The 15,474-nt window shown below is 48.5% G+C and overlaps 5 protein-coding genes across 5 annotated transcripts; 2 read left to right on the top strand and 3 right to left on the bottom strand.

Moving 5' to 3' along the window:
- Positions 1-2,555: 2,555 nt before the first annotated feature.
- On the bottom strand, positions 2,556-4,360 carry BU26DRAFT_593780 (uncharacterized protein; the record flags this gene model as incomplete). Its single annotated transcript, XM_033834885.1, has 1 exon — positions 2,556-4,360. One exon carries the CDS (start codon positions 4,358-4,360, stop codon positions 2,984-2,986), a length of 1,377 nt encoding a protein of 458 aa, XP_033685089.1. The 3' UTR covers positions 2,556-2,983.
- Positions 4,361-6,318: 1,958 nt separating this feature from the next.
- BU26DRAFT_424560 (uncharacterized protein) lies at positions 6,319-6,570 on the bottom strand (the record flags this gene model as incomplete). The annotated part of the gene is made up of 1 exon (XM_033823573.1): positions 6,319-6,570. A coding segment is annotated over one exon (252 nt), but the record flags the coding sequence as incomplete, so codon positions are not given.
- Positions 6,571-7,725: 1,155 nt separating this feature from the next.
- Positions 7,726-8,055, top strand: BU26DRAFT_424701 (uncharacterized protein; the record flags this gene model as incomplete). The annotated part of the gene is made up of 1 exon (XM_033823582.1): positions 7,726-8,055. A coding segment is annotated over one exon (330 nt), but the record flags the coding sequence as incomplete, so codon positions are not given.
- Positions 8,056-10,599: 2,544 nt separating this feature from the next.
- Positions 10,600-10,878, top strand: BU26DRAFT_379676 (uncharacterized protein; the record flags this gene model as incomplete). The annotated part of the gene is made up of 1 exon (XM_033822562.1): positions 10,600-10,878. A coding segment is annotated over one exon (279 nt), but the record flags the coding sequence as incomplete, so codon positions are not given.
- A 1,365-nt stretch (positions 10,879-12,243) lies between these two features.
- BU26DRAFT_563965 (uncharacterized protein) lies at positions 12,244-13,615 on the bottom strand (the record flags this gene model as incomplete). The annotated part of the gene is made up of 5 exons (XM_033833230.1): positions 12,244-12,513; positions 12,577-12,784; positions 12,863-13,175; positions 13,253-13,316; positions 13,418-13,615. 5 exons carry the CDS (start codon positions 13,613-13,615, stop codon positions 12,244-12,246), a joined length of 1,053 nt encoding a protein of 350 aa, XP_033685085.1.
- Between the last annotated feature and the right edge of the window lie 1,859 nt (positions 13,616-15,474).

Raw genomic sequence — 15,474 nt, 5'->3', positions numbered from 1 at the left:
ACTTACCTAGCTAGGTGTTCTAGAGGCGCTTATAGTAGTAAAGACCGCGAACCTAGCTCTTATAATTAGTATAAAATTCTACTCTACTACACATATAATATAGATAAAAAAGACTTTCTAATTAGAGTATTAAGTAGAATAAAGAGAGTATTTTCTAAGAGGCGCTATAAGAATAGAAAAATTAAGTAAATACTCTAGAATAGTAATTAAGAGTAAATTATAACTATTATATATATATATATAGATAAGACTACTTTTATATCTATACTTATATATTAAGCTCTTTCTAGAAATATCTAGAATATCTAGTTATAAGATTTTAATTTTATATTATATAAGGTATTTTTTAGCTTATTACTAAGTAAATAGATAAATAACTCTATAGAGCTAGTATAGCTATAGTAGATATTTAATAGAGAAATATAAGTAAAAGTAGAATAATTAAATTAACTTCTAATTCTTAATAGCTATAGATTATACGTTACTATAAAGTTTATTAAGTTCTATAATAATAATAGAATTCTTCTAGCTATATTTCTACTATATACTACTTATATACTATAGCCTCTAGATATTTATATATTTAAACTACTCTTAGCTACTTACTTAGCTAAACTATTAGCCTTTATAGAGAGATTATAGAAAATCTACGCTATAACTAAAAGAGATTTCTTCTATATATTTAATACTACCTAAGAGGTCTTATTTAAGGCTAAAACTATTCTTAAAGCCTTTAAGTTAACTAGACTAGAGCTTTTTAACTCTACTATAATATTAAAGTAATTTAATATATAGAAAGCTAATTAGCTATCTTCTAGTAACTTAGCTACGTTAGTACTTAGCGCTTCTAACTAGAGAAAAATTAAGTAACTACTTAGGTAGATAGTAGAGAATATCTATAATAAACGCTTCTAGAAGCTTAGTTATATAATTTATATAATCTTAGTATAGAAGACTCTTCTATAATATAAAAATAAGTAACTTAAAGAAGCTTTAATTAATAAGAAGAAGCGCTAGTAGCGTAGTAAGCTACTACTACTTAAAATACCTTAAGAATATTATAGTAGTATAGTATTCTAGTTACTAAATAAAGTATAAGAGATACGTAACTAGTAGAACTAGAAGAAGGCTAATAAGAAGCTTTTATAACACTAAAAGAATAAGGTAACTAAGCTTAAGAAAGCTAAAAAGACTAAGAAGGCACGTTAATTAGAGAAGAGAAAGTAAATAAGAGTATAGGTAAAGAAAATCTACCTATAGAAGTAGTAAAAAAAGGCTACTAAAAAAGAGAAAGCGCGAATTATACGTAAGGTGTAACAGTCTAGTTTAGAGATTTACCTAGAGTTATATAACCTCGGGTTACGTAATCTTATTACGTGACCTAGCCTAGCGCCTTAGCGCTCGGCACCTCTATATATAGAGCCTCTTAGAGCATTCTTCTACTTCTTACCTTTAGATAGCTGAATTTAACCTAACCTACTCTGCTAGCACCTCTTATTCTTACAGCTCGTGGAGATAGCGCTGCCTGCAGCTAACCTACCTAGCTAGGTGTTCCGGGACGCTTACAGCAGTGGAGACCGCGGACCTAGCCCTTACATTAGGTAAATAAATAACTTAAAAACAACGTTAAGACGTCTAAAAGAGGTAAATAGAGAGCTTCTACACCTTCTTCTAAGTTCTCTATTAATAAGAAGAATATTAATATAGATTTCTTATTAATTATAGATGTAGCCTCTATACTAGCTAGATTACGCTGTACTTGTAAAATAGAGCTTCTAAAACGCTTTTATACATAAAAAACCTTATAGGCGCCTTTAGGTAGCTTCTCTAATTACTACACTAGAAAATCTTGTAATTTTATAGTATATATGTAGTTGTAGAGCCTTAAAAGTTCTCGGGTGTAGGCATCCGAAATCGTGCATGCGGTGGGGCCGTGCATCGGGTGGTGAGCCACAGTACTGGAACAAATCCTCAGTCGGAATGGAAGTTCCCGCAGGGAAGATCCACTAACAACTGCTGTCTTCGCGACGGCGGCGCCGTTTCGCACGAATCTTTCAAGCCTCACTGCAAGCAAGCTCAGGACGAAAAAGATGTGCTCTAGAGAAGAACTGTCGCCTTTCCGGGCGCGGGTGCATTTGGCGTGTGTTGGAGGAAGTCTCTGAAACACGTCGAAAACGACTCTTGTGGCTGCTGTGGCTAGTGCTGAGTCATTAGCGTTATAGGCCAGCTACCACTGCCGAAGCTGTAATATTGCGCCTGATGCAAAAGGCGAGCCCGGGGACTCAGCGGAGCGAGAAGACGTGCTTTTATTGTCTTTGTCCAAGGGGTTGAAAGAAACAAAGCGCCAGGCGTGTTGGTAAAGATTCTTGTCGTCGTAGTCAGAGACAAAGGGTGGAAACCGATACCGATGCGCGGGGTTGCCCCATCGACGCCTCCCGCCATCTTACGCGCGATCTTATTCGTTCAGTCATCGGAAAGATCAACGCCCCAGCTCATGCCCATGCCCATGCCCATGCCCATGTCCGGTCTCGCCTTGCTTCCGAGGCCTTCTTCTGCTACCCGCGCATCCTCCTATAACCCTGCTACAAGTAGTCCCCATCCCACGAAGCAGAAACGCAAAATCGAGACGGAGAAAGAATCTGAACACGATTAGCTCACATGCAGGCATTATGCGCTTTCTGACCCGCTTGGATATACATACACCTCAGACAGTGGCCCTGAACACACGACGGCGGTTAAACGTCCTCGTCCCCGGTCACGGTCCTTGCTACCACCTTCCCACCCTGCTCCATGTCCCTCCTGCCTGCTCGACCCTTCGGTCTCTACCAACTCGCGCTTCCAATCCTCTTCGATAGCAGGGCCGTTGGCGTCGCCGAATACGCCACAAACACCGCAAAACCGCCCCGAGTCGTCGCAGTCGTCGCGTATCTAGGGTGTTGCCTGCTTAAGGTGAGTCGATGTGCACGTTCAGTCTCTGGATGGATCAGCTATCTTCGGCTTCGTCATCGGCATGGTGTTTTGCGCGCTTCGTCGGACCAGCAACGCCAATAGACGGCGCGTATGATGATTGCGAGTCTCCAGCCTCGGCGGTGTTGTCCCCGGGTGCGGTAGGATTGTCCTCAGGCGGCTCAGATTCGAACGACGAATTATGCAATTGCTGGTCCAGGCTGGCCCTCCGCTTCCTTGAGCCAACAAATTCGCGGATGGGCGAAGCTGCGTTGGCATCGTAGGTCTGTTGTTGCGCTTCGGCGGTCGACAAGAATCCCTCTAGCGAAAGGTGCGGTATCTCGATGTGGACATCAGCTGCGCCCATGGGGACCTGATTTTCCGGGAAGAAGTCCGACAGGCTGAGCTGCAGCGCGCCTGCATGATTGGCGAGGAAGTCCACATCCTCCACAGCAGCTTCCATGGCGACCTTCGCTACGCCATTCTCCTCAAATCTATCCGCCCGGTATATTGTGTATGCAGCAGAGGATGCACTCGGGGCTGCGGCGTTTCGACGGTCTGCCGGCTTCTCGTAATGCAGGTCGAAGGCAACAACGACATTTGAGCCATGCCGTATGCAGAGCGGCGCCTTGCTGTCCTTGATCGCAGAGATATTCTGCGAATATGCGACTTCGATGACGACGAGCGGTCGGGCGCGCCCCTCGACGGTATACGCAGCATCCGCGCTGACCTTCGCCGTGTCACCTAGCCTTGCATCAGACGTGCCGGTGCCGTGGATGCGCTTCACCGCCTCGCGGATCTCATCGACTATCCCGGGTCGCTCCTTCGTCCGAATTTTGTCGATTTGGCGCTGGATGTAGATGTCCACGCTGCGCGCAAAGGAGTCGTGCTTGGGGCTGGGCATGCGAAGGACGAAGGTGCCGCCCGCGCCGCCGGAGTCGGGTATCCAGTCGTAACGGCCCTGGTCATCCACCCAGGCCTTGAGCGCCTTGTCCTTGGCGATCGACTTGTGCAGGGTGTGGTATTGCGCCTCCGTCAGTCGTACCGCATGCTGTTCGGTTGCGTCGAGCAGGAGGCCACGGCGGCGACTGTGGAGAAGCGCAAGCAGGCTCTCGACCGACGAGTCGCGAGGGGAGCGCCGCGGTGATTCGGACGGCGCCGGAGAGGGCACAGAGACGGGAGTAGCGGGCGCAGGAGGGGAGGGCGCCCGGGCAGCGGGGAACGGCGGGCTGTCGGGAGGGGTCGATGCGGCGCCCGCACGTATCGGGAGAGGCGGCGTAGGCTTCGGGGACGAATCGACGCTCATCTCATATCGCGAATTGTGTGAGCTTCGAGGTTGGGGAGTCGATTGTGGCCGTAGTTGTGGTCTTGGTCGTGTCGTGAAGGTGGAAGGGGCTGCGACGGCTTTGGGCATGAAGCGGTGGTTCGCCCGAAGTATACCCGGTTCGATAATATTCACATCCCGACACTAACACCTAAGGCTCCCCAGAAGCGTAGAAATTTTGGCGCCATGGACCTCTAAGAGGAGCGGCTGTAGTGCTGCAAGGCGTGTTGCATCGCGACTAGACAGCTGCGGCTGCCGTCAATGAACCGACATCGTATTCGTAGCGCCGCGGCCGCGACGGAGGCTCTACAAGCACTGATGCAGAAGTGCGCGCGGCCTACGGAAGCCGTTGCAGCGACTGGCAGATTTGCTTAGGTGATAGTTATCTTGTGCAGTAGAAAATTCGAGTTCTTACTATTATGTATTCTAATCTAAGGTGCAGCACTCACCCCCAAGCCCTATCAAAGGATCCGTTTCGGTGTGTCGTTCGCTAATCTATCAATGGATAACAATGCGTTGAATGCCGCTCGCATTCCCGGTCCAAAAATTGCGAGAGTTGGTTCCTAGGTCCTTCGCGCTCACTTTTGCTAAGAGTGGTGATACCCACGATACGCCATTCATCCTCCTCTGGCCGCAGTATGAATTTATGAATAGACCTTCTCAGAGAGCAAACAATATCACCGACCGCTGGTAAGTCGTCCTTGTTGCTTAGCGTACCGAAGTTCCCCATATTGTCCTCGTAGGTCGCGTATTCGAACCGGTCGCGAATGTGATTGCAAAAATAGAGGATCGCCATGATCGAGAAATCGGCATGTTCTCCAAAAAAAACATGCGATACACTTGTTCGAAGGAAAATGATTTGTAAAACGCATCGGCGTCTACTTCGTACCCGGTCGTGAAAGCTTTGAGCCACTGCTCGAAACGCGTCCTTGTAAGACCAGCCTTTAATGCACTGGTACGGAACAGTTTGCTTTCGTACGCTAGTATAGCCCTGGCAGTGTGTTTCGCTGCTTCGCTAATAGTGTCATCCGACTCGGGGTTCTCTATTCCATATTTCTGCAACGCGGGCTGGAAATCAGGTAAATCCAGAGGCAGAAGAACGGTTTCGATTTTACCCAGTCGACCTCGAGCTTGGTCCCTCCTGCAAGGAATCTCAGGTTATTATCTTTGCGCCAGCGAGAACTGTCTAACTGCGCACGCCTGCTCCAATCTGGAACCCAAGACGGGAACGATTGCCGAAATGATGATCGACATGTGAGGATATTCAGGTTTCCAGTCTCTTCCAGAATGTATCTTGTATAGTCGCGAAAGATTCGCCCGGTGGAGAGCGCGTAGTTGGGCTCGAGATGCGGGGGAAGGGTTTCATACGACAGCATTCCTAGGACCGCATAGATCTTGTCTTTTTCATCTGTAGCCTGGAATATGCCGCTAACACCTGAGAGAAATATCAAGAGCTGCTCCGCCAGAGGTTTCTTCAATCTTCCTGAAGCAAGGCTAACGTGCAAGTCGCGGAAGTGGCATACCATGAGCGCCCCAAGATGCGTCGAGTAAGCCCGTGAAAGCAAAGAGGGTACACTGGTATGCACGGCAAAGGAAGCCAACCACTAAAATGGCATGTTAGTCTAGCCACACGTGAAAACGGGTCCACGGCCGGCGTACGCGCTCTCTAGTGTCTTCGACATAGTTACCTCTTGAATTACCTAGACCCTAGAGAACTATGGCCGCTGTAAAATCTCTCGAAGTATCCGTAATGTTGAGAGATTTTCCCCGACAAAGCCTTCGTCAAAATAAGTCTGAGTCATCCGAGCATTTACCGCCTTTGAAAAGTTGACGACATTCACCGCATCTGAGTTTTCAAATTCTCCTAGATAAACTTGCTCCATCTCGGCTAGCAGACGTTCGTTCATCTTGGAAGCGATTTTAAATGCTGCATCAACTTCTTCTTTGGTAAACGGGGCGTAATCACCAACCCAGGCGATCACCCTTAATGCGTTAAGATAGATATCTCTCATCCTCCTACCTTGCTAACTCTGCTCATTTCTATCGGTTTAGTTTATACAGACGGCATCGACCCAGAGGACTCTGGGAGATACCTTGTGCCGCAAATACCGCAATGCGCATTCCAAGATTTTCGTAATATAGTACGTCGCCCCGTCAAGGCCCATGGGCGAAGTGTCGCTGGCGTTCCCCCAGACGTATGAGAGGGCTTCGTAGGCACGCCCAGCGCTGAGGGAGACTTGGTCAAGATAGCAGCAGATAGGATCGTCGAATGAACCTGGTTGAAGGTTCAGAAGACGGATGTCGTCTCCAATAAGTGGTCGATGAACAGGGTTTACAGGATTTTGACTCTCAAGTTGATTTACTGCAGTAGCAGAAGCTCCGTTTTGGCCTAATATTTATTAGTGTTAGTCTGGGGTCATCTATTTCCGGGAATCGTAAACCAACCTTTTAACTGAGAGGTTGAACTAGGTTTCGGGAGCGGGGTTGACGAGGTTGAAGCGGATAGTAGGGCTGTTGACGTACCAGAGTCGTGCGGTCCTAACGCCCTAGAAGATGGGTTGAACGTGGCAGGAAGATTCGTGGATAATAATTGTGTAGCCTAGGAAACTATACCAGAAGCAGAAGATTGTAGAGGCAATGCCGTTAAAGCAGGACGTAGTAGGATGTTCGACCGATTAGAAGTGCGTATTTCTAGCGCCGGAACAGAGGTCGTCCCTGCAGCTTGTGCTCGACGTACTTGCGCCTTATCTAATGCTCTTTCGGCCGTTATTACGTTAAAGCCTCGCGCGAAGCCTACGGCATTCGCGAGCGCCTCTTCCGCACCCCGTAAATTACCTCATCGTAAGAGTATCTGCCCTCTCTGCAACCATCCCTGCCACAAACTTAGATTCGACTAAATAACACGATCGGCATCCTTCAGAGCGAAGTCAAGATTTGGCGGTTCTGACATGGAATAGGCTATAGATCTACTCAAAAGCAGACTTAAGTCGTTCGAGGCAGAGCGTAAGGCTAAGTTGTACATCTTAAGCGCTCCGTTATAGTTATTCTTTTGGGCGAGCTCGTTACCTCAAGAACGAAAAGGCTCGCCAGGTCGTACTTAGCTGGCTTGAACCAGTGCTTGACTGCCTTGAGCTGCTGGTTGACTGGCTTGGGGAACGGCGGGAGCGGCTGGAAATACGTTTCCATGACGAGCGACGGGCGCGGATTCGGAATTCATCGCGCATGGCCGGCCAGAATGCTCAGGTTGAAAAATTTCTTCGAGGGCGAAAAGTGAATGTGAAGCAGCACTCAGGGGCTTTAAATCCTAACTAAGTTTATAGGTAAACTTATCTTTCAACTGTTTTACGTCTACGAGGCGACATCATGGCGCTTCGGTTGTAGTCAGTTATCGCTATATCTCCGAACAGAGTACAGCGTTTAAATATACTATATATATTCAAGATGTGGCAGTTACTGATACATACGACCATAGGACGCTGAATCCAAGGCTTCCCGTTCGCTCAGCCATATTTAAGCAGCGTACCGGCGGATTAGTAGTTAGGTGGGTGACCACTAGCGAATACCCGCTGTTGTATGTTTTGTTTTTGTCTTTTGCTTCTTTTTTGCTCCTGTCGAAAAGTGTTAATAGAAGAAAGAGCAGGTATGCACCCAAGTACAGAGCTAGATGCACCACGCAGAAGTTCCCTGCGAAAGCGCCGCTTTTTCAAGAACCAACTTCCTGGTGCGCATCAACAACGCCGAGCGCAAATCGCAGCTCCAGGGAAGCCCCGCAATATCAACACTAGAACTAACCTAACTAGCCTAGGATCGAAATTCGTATAAACTACTAGCTCCTATTCCAACCGTGGAAAAAGGCGATATTTACCCTTTTTTGGACGCACGTGGCCGCCACGCGATCCAACGCAACCCCACACAAGATTAAGCGGATGCAGAGAACGCTAAGCTTTATTTGGAACTATAAAATACTTGTGCACGGCTCGTTCCATAAATATGCCATGAAGTCGCTCTTACAATCAGCACTAATTTCTTTCGCTGCTTGGAAATGAAACGTGATGGGATCACGCTCTGGACTTTCAACAATGATCATTTCACCATTTCAAGGTGGCGTCTAAGTTTCGCCCGCAGATCAGAGAAGCTTGGCGGTCAACTCAAATCGTTTGAGCGTTGAGTGTAGATGCTCTATCACTTCCCCGCAGCTTACGCTCGCTTTAGAAAACGGCAGACCTCACCGTCTAGGGGTGTGCCGTCTCCGAACCGTATACACGAAACGCAGCTTGCTGAATAGCCAGGTATCAAGCTTGCGCTTTAACGTCTCAGATCTAGATCCTCTTACAAATCCTAGATGTCGTAAAGGCGGCTCGTCTCGCGGGACTAAGTACGGAAGCATTCCGTGGACGCAGTGCCTTCTCTGGCATATTGGCGATTGCAGGCGACTGGTCCATATAGCTTGTATCATCTCCTTGTCGAGCTTTTAAGCTGCGAGTCGGGTGCTTGTATGAACGACTTTACCACTGGTTGGATGGCAGAGGCGTCGGCGATCGGATAGTAGATCGGCGATGATCTTACCTACCATAGCTAGATCGCAGTGTGCAATCTTGCTGAGTAGATAGGGCATATTCTCTCCCCCATTGTCTTGCGTATGAGAGCGGAGTCGCGGGATTGAGAGTAGCGCTCTTCGTAGCGTTGTCTGCTATCGCGGCGTTTTAGGTAGCTGTGGTCGGGTCTGCGCTGTCAACTTCAAATCGCACAGTAGTGGCGGATGAAGCGAGACGAAACCTTGCTGCAATCCGCTCAAGTTGGACTATTGCCAAAGTCAACGCGTCGAATTTCTTGCTCGCTAAAGATTGCGCCTGAGTGATGCTGGATGAGCTTCTGTTCTGAGGATGAGGTAGACCTTACGTGAGGTGACTTACCGCCGCGATACAGGCGAAGAGCTGCTGAGTGGGGATTGGTAGGCAGAATTAACCTCCGCTGATGCTTTCGGGTCTCGTACAGCCGCCCGCTGTTACTAGTCTAGGCCGCTTACACTTGGAGAAATCAGCCTGCTTCGTCGAGAGTCAAAGTTGGTAGTGCCCAGACCGGCGTTACGCGCAAGCTGCTCCGCGTTCGCAAGTCAACGTCAACTCTGGATGCGGAACTCGAGGATAGAGAAAGCCCGTGAAGGTCGTGCTGCGATAGGTTTCCAGTAGCTTTGAGGAGTTTCCGCGGCCACGTAGGTTAGCGTACCATGTAAAAGCGTCGCTTGCTGCGAAATCTCGTAGTTAAACTCAAATAAAAAGGGTGTAGAGATGGTTCAGACGAGTACATCGACGGGGGTGATTCGCCTACGACGCCGCCAATTCAAGCTGATAATCCCGCGGATGGAACTCCGCTACGACTGCCGGAGAATTGGGGCACCAACGGATTCTGAATAGTAAACCAAACGAGCTGAACTTAGAGAGCTGGGATCCTCAGCCTGCCGGATTGCCAGATGTAGTCAGAAATGCTTACGCCAATGGGGTCCATGGAACCGTAGTCATCCTTAATGCCTCGAATCGTTGCCCGACACCGGATTCTCCAGCAATAGTGCCTCCCCTCTCCCCTTCTCTCCCCTGCGCGGTCTCGCAGCAGGGGCATGCACCGACGCGCGCCGCGGGTTCAACATCGCTGCGTGGGACGGCCCACATCCGTCAATGCCGCACCGACTTAGGCTTCCTGCAAATACGACGCAGCAAGGTGGGTGAGATGTCGTTCGATGGAGAGCAGGGCCGGGAAGCTGTGAGGTTGTGGTGAGCTGAATGCGAGAATTGACCGAGCCTAACGACTAATGGTTGCAGATGGACCGTGCGCCCGACGTGGGCGAAATTATCCTCTTTGCTCACTCGCTCCGCCTCCGCCTCCGCCTCCGGCTTTTTTCTCAATCCCCGTCCCGCGCAGAGGGGCCGGGCCGCCAGGATCGCTCATCCCTGCCATCCAGCAACCCATCTCCCCGTTCGACAACCGCCTTTCAACGACTCGCGCATCCTCGACGAGCCGTCGCCCGCTCGCGTATGATTCCCTGCCGGCTCGCGCTGATACAAGGTTCGGGGGTGGGGGTGGCTCCGGGGGCGTCGCGTCTGCCCGCACGCTCGAGCATTTGAGCGACAGGAGCTTGTGTTTGCGGCATGGTATGCAATAAGCGGAGACATTCTGGAACATCCCAATGGTAATCTCTCTCTCTCTCACGTCCTTCTGCCAACGTCTTTGTCGAGCGCTCAGCATTTCCCTGCTCACTGCCACAGCGCATGGCTCTCAATGGCGATGACAATGGCGATGACAATGGCGATGGCAATGGCAATGACGATGCCGCAGGCCAGCTCCCCGACATCGTGGCCACGCAGGGCAAGTTCCTCGTCCCGCCCATCTCGACACCCACCTTCGCATCCCGATACAACGCCAACTTCGCGGCCGCCCTCGTACATGCCCTTCGCCGACTCCAGGAGAAGGGAGCCGTGCGAAGGGTAATATACGGAGAGCAGGCGGACACGTGGCCGCAGGGACACACCCCGCCATCGGTGCGCGCGCAGTTTCAGAGCGACAAGCACATGGCGCTCCGCGAATTAATGACGGTTTTGACGCCGCCGACGCCCAGTAGCAGCGACGGCAGCGGTAGCGTCAGCGTCAGCAATCTATCGCCTCCTCCTCCACCAGGGAGCCTAAACAGCCCCGCGACAACCTTTGCGAGCAAGCTTCCGGGGTCCGCCTCTCGCAGCCCAGTCCGTGGTTTAAAGCGCCGGCGCGAGCAATCCCCGACCGAGGCCACCTCAGCTTCACCTTCTGCCTGCCACTTCACTGGCGCCAGCGTACCCATCTCGACCGAATCAGCCTCGCTCTTCCTTTCCTCCGGATGCCAGAAGCGTCCCCGATGTGGGCACCGATAACTTTAGCACAAGGCCGACGATGATCCCCTCCGCTTCAGGCCCTGCATCCTGAATCATCCTTCTTTTCGCCGCTCAAACAGAAGACGGCAGGCCCACCTCTCCCGCACTTCTACTTCCGGCTACTTCCATACACAGACCCAACTGCCCGGAGCTCAGTTCGACACCCTCCGGCACACGTGTCCCCACCAGATACGCAGAGCCTCCTCAGGCTTCAATCAGTACAGCCAGTGATAATACCATGCATGCAGGTCGCCTAGCATGAATTCAAGAGGCTCAAGAGCATGGTCAAGGACGCGGTAGAGCTTGGTTGACATGCATTGAGCGATGAATATGATGTGAGACTTTGGACACTTAGGGCTGTATTAGAGGATTTCGATGTGTCATGCGGAGGGTGGAGATGCGTGGAGGGTAGTGATATGCTGGTTCTTTGCTTGAGTATATCACGGGTGAGTGCGACGCACTATCAGCCGAGATTGCTTGGGCAGAACCCTGCGCGATGACTGACTTTTGGCAGAGCAAGCATTGAGAAGGTGTTTAAAGTGACCTAAAGGTACTTTAACGGGAACCAAACAGCTTTATCAGCATGTAGTGCTGTTCACATGAAGCTTCTTCTGCCAAAATGCCCTCGGTAGCCAGCGCCGTAAACGACGGCGCGCCTCATACTTCGTCCGAGCTTGGAATTACAATAGGGCTTGCATATATATCCGTACTGGTAAAGTCGACTGCGAAATCCGTTGAACGTTGACAACGGTCGCGCGGGCATGGCATCGGGCGAGTCAGTATCCGAATACGATTGTCAAATTACAATCGAATCTGATAGAGAACACTGTCTAATAAAAGCCACGGCGTCGGACGGCATCCTTCGCCTCCCGGATGGGGTAAATATGGAGCATATACATGCGGGATGCCACAAACCCAGCACTTAGCAATGACCCGCCTTCCCCGGACCCTTAAGCTCGCCATCGATAAATGGCTCCGACTTCACCATGGCACCAGTGCTAAGCTGGTCCAAACATACTATACAAACTCTTACCAGCTCTTTCAGTCTATTTTATTCTTTCCTTTACTCCATGCTTAGGTGTAGGTTCGTCGCAAGCTCAGATATCCGCGACGCAACCGTTCCAGATCGGAGCAACGACCCACATCGACCTGCGAAGAAGCAGGGCCTACAGATTGTAACATATTATTCAAACATGCGCAGAGTCTGAGGCCTGAAGACTTATTACGAGCGCTGATCCTACAGTCCCATCCTAATATCCATATCGTCGGCACATTTTGGGCACTCATTCCCAATCCTCCCTCCAAATCCTCGGAACTCGACGCAACCCGCACAAAGGGTGCGACCTATACAGCTGTTAGCAAGCGGTTCTCGCTGCCATATTTTTAAGAACAGAACGGTGCGCTTACCACATTCCACAAATACAGCGATCTTGCATCTGTCCTCTGCCTCCCCACTGTTGTCTGGATGCTGAGCACATACTTCAGCGTCTCGAGCACACGGTATATAGTCGAGCTTGATGGAGTGCAAGCATTCGTCGTGATGAATGCAGGCGAGTTGCGCAACGGCATTGGGGGAGAGGGGGAGGGACATGAAGATGCATATTCCGCAGACAATCTGTGCACATGGTCAGTTAGGTCTAGATCTTGTAGGTCGGCAGTGGACAACAAAGAGAACGTACCTGACCACATTCACGGAAAAGCCATCTCGCCCCCGCTTGTCCCCGGTTCCGAGCTTTCGGTAGCACCATGTGAAATGCTGTGGGTTGGGTATGACATTTTGAGGAAGAGGCAGGGAGGGATGTTGGTGTAGTGCCGGAGGAGCGTCTTGAAGAAGTCGAGGTTGATCTCGAGGTGAAAGAGGCTGTTTTGAAGGCAGAAGAGGTAGGAGACCGTTATACAGAGGTTGATGTTGATCCAGAGATGGAAGTGGTAGAGGAGCTGGCGCATGTAGTGTAGGCAACCCCCAGCTGCCCATGAGAAGCGCTCTCCGCCGTATGGAACGTCTGCTGTAACCCAGGTGTCACTGGCGGCGTGCTCGGAACAGCACCATGTGGGATCCAGGGGATGGCGAACTCAGGCATACCCTGCGGACGCAACAGGTTCGCAATCCATATTATGCCCTCGATGAATTCGGGCTCCGCTTTGAACTATCCATCTAACATCGTGCGGTCATCTACGTAAATGCGCATCGAATTCTCTAGCGCCTAGACAACGTCAGGACAAGCAGTCAATTTAAGGGGATACATACCTTACGGTCAGTGACCAGTTCACATAGCCTGGCCTTGTGCTCCTTGGCCCGCTCGTACCACGCCTCTCTGCGTTCCGGCGTCGGCGAATCGTAGAGCTCAGAGCTGCTTCGGTTTCCAGCCCATTTCCTCTGCCACTGGCGTGACATCAGAGGGTCGGGATCGGGGGATGAGGCTCTTCGGCGTTTTCGGCCTGCCATGGTAAGTAGTGGAACGTCGATGGGAGCGCACAGTGCCGTCGCCGGCAGCGGCCTCGGCGAGCGGTGAGCGAAGATGATGAGGAAGAGGAGGCGGGGCGGGGCGAAAGACGAGCAAAAGCATGGAAGAGACTGAGATATATTGGAGTCTTTGGGAAATGAATCCCGCGAAGCGCACCGACCGTGGCGTCTGCTCATCACGACCGCGTCTCCTTCGCCTCCTTGCCAGCTTCTCTTCATGGCGGGTATCCAGACCTACAAGTCTTTGCTAGAACCCGGTCCAACTCATGTCAAAAGTCATGGGACGGCCTGTACCGCTCTCGCTCTTTACCAGACCTGGCAACAAGTAAGCCAAACAAGCTCTCGGAGAGAGCTTGTTTGACTTGATTCTCGAGCTCTAATTGGCTTGTTTGGCTTGATTTGTTAGGAATTTCGCTCTAGCTTGTTTGATTAGCTTGTTTATAGCTTGAAAAGCTTAGCAGATAAATTAAACGGTCACGTGCCGTCGTTAAGGTTACTGTACAGAGTCGCTAATTGACTTAGGGGCTTTCCTAGAGCCCCTAAGAGGCTTTTGCGAGGCGTTAAGCCAAGGCGCTTCTAGCTCTAGAGGCTCTGTAGAGTAGAGAGCAGATTAGGCTTTATACTTAGACGTCGTACTTTAAGGAGATTCCTAAGCTCTAAGAAGGTCCTCTTATAATTAGTAGCTACTGCGGGTATACTTAGTATATTAAGGGCGAAGCGTAAGAGTATAGAGTACTATTTAGCCTTTGTTAACTAGTACTGTATAGAATTAACAGCTAATAAGTAGCTCTCTAGAAGAGCTAGTTTAGCTCTCTAGCTATTAAACTTATTATCTAACTTCTAATTAGACTTTATAGCTTATAAAGTAGCTCTTATAAAGTTAGCGCGATTAGCTGCGTAGCTAAGTTAGGCTTTTTTTAGCATAGGTAGAGACTTTTAAGTACTTTCTATAGAGCTCTTAGAGTTTCTAAAGGCTTTCTAGATAAGTTAAAAATTATAGTAGCTTTCTTTAAGCTAGCTAGTATAAGAGTAAGAGCTATAGAGAAGCTCTAAGTAATTATTAAGAACTCTCTAAGCTAGCTTAAAATAGTTCTTATACTATAGGTAGAGCCTTAAAGCTACGTAATACACTAGAGAGCTCTTTAGTTTAGCGTAATAGTTAGAGATTTTTGTAAGAGCTAGTTAATAGTTAATTTTTACGTAATTCTTAGAGGTATTAGAATTATTAAAATTAACGTTAGCGTGTCTCTTAGTAATATTTATAAGCTAGTTAACTAGCTAATTAAAGGTTATAAGAACTTTATATATAGCTCTAGAAGTACTAGCTTTTTCTCTACCTTTAAAAAAGAAAGTAGCTTCTTTAAAGAGCGATAGAAGCTATATATACTTAGAGATAGTTATCTAGTTCTTTCTAGTAAGACTATCTTTCTTAATAAATAGTTATAGCTTTTTTCTAGAGTTGTTATTAACTCTATAATAGTATTTAGCTATCTCTTATTAATACTTATTAGTTTTATATACTATATAATTATTAAAAGCATTACGTAGTTTTATTACTCTAGTAAAGTAATTATAGTAGAAGTTCTAGTAAGTCTTAATAGGCTTTACTAGTTTAAGTATAGTAGCTATAAAGTCTCTAGAGTAACTATTAGAGTCTCTCTAAAAGTTTTCTAGAAGCTAGTAAGCTTATAAAGTATATATAGATAAGATAACGTTAAGTAAAATCTTTAAAGAGCTAGCTCTTTACTACTTTTTTATAAAGCTCTTTTTATTCTAAATATTCTTCTTAGAGTTATTAAAAGTATTATAATTCTTACTAAATATAACCTATTACGTGCTAA

The sequence above is a fragment of the Trematosphaeria pertusa genome, assembly GCF_010094035.1.
Source record: "Trematosphaeria pertusa strain CBS 122368 unplaced genomic scaffold BU26scaffold_6, whole genome shotgun sequence".
Taxonomy (NCBI): Eukaryota; Fungi; Ascomycota; class Dothideomycetes; order Pleosporales; family Trematosphaeriaceae; genus Trematosphaeria; species Trematosphaeria pertusa.
This window is presented reverse-complemented; position numbering and strand designations above follow the sequence as displayed.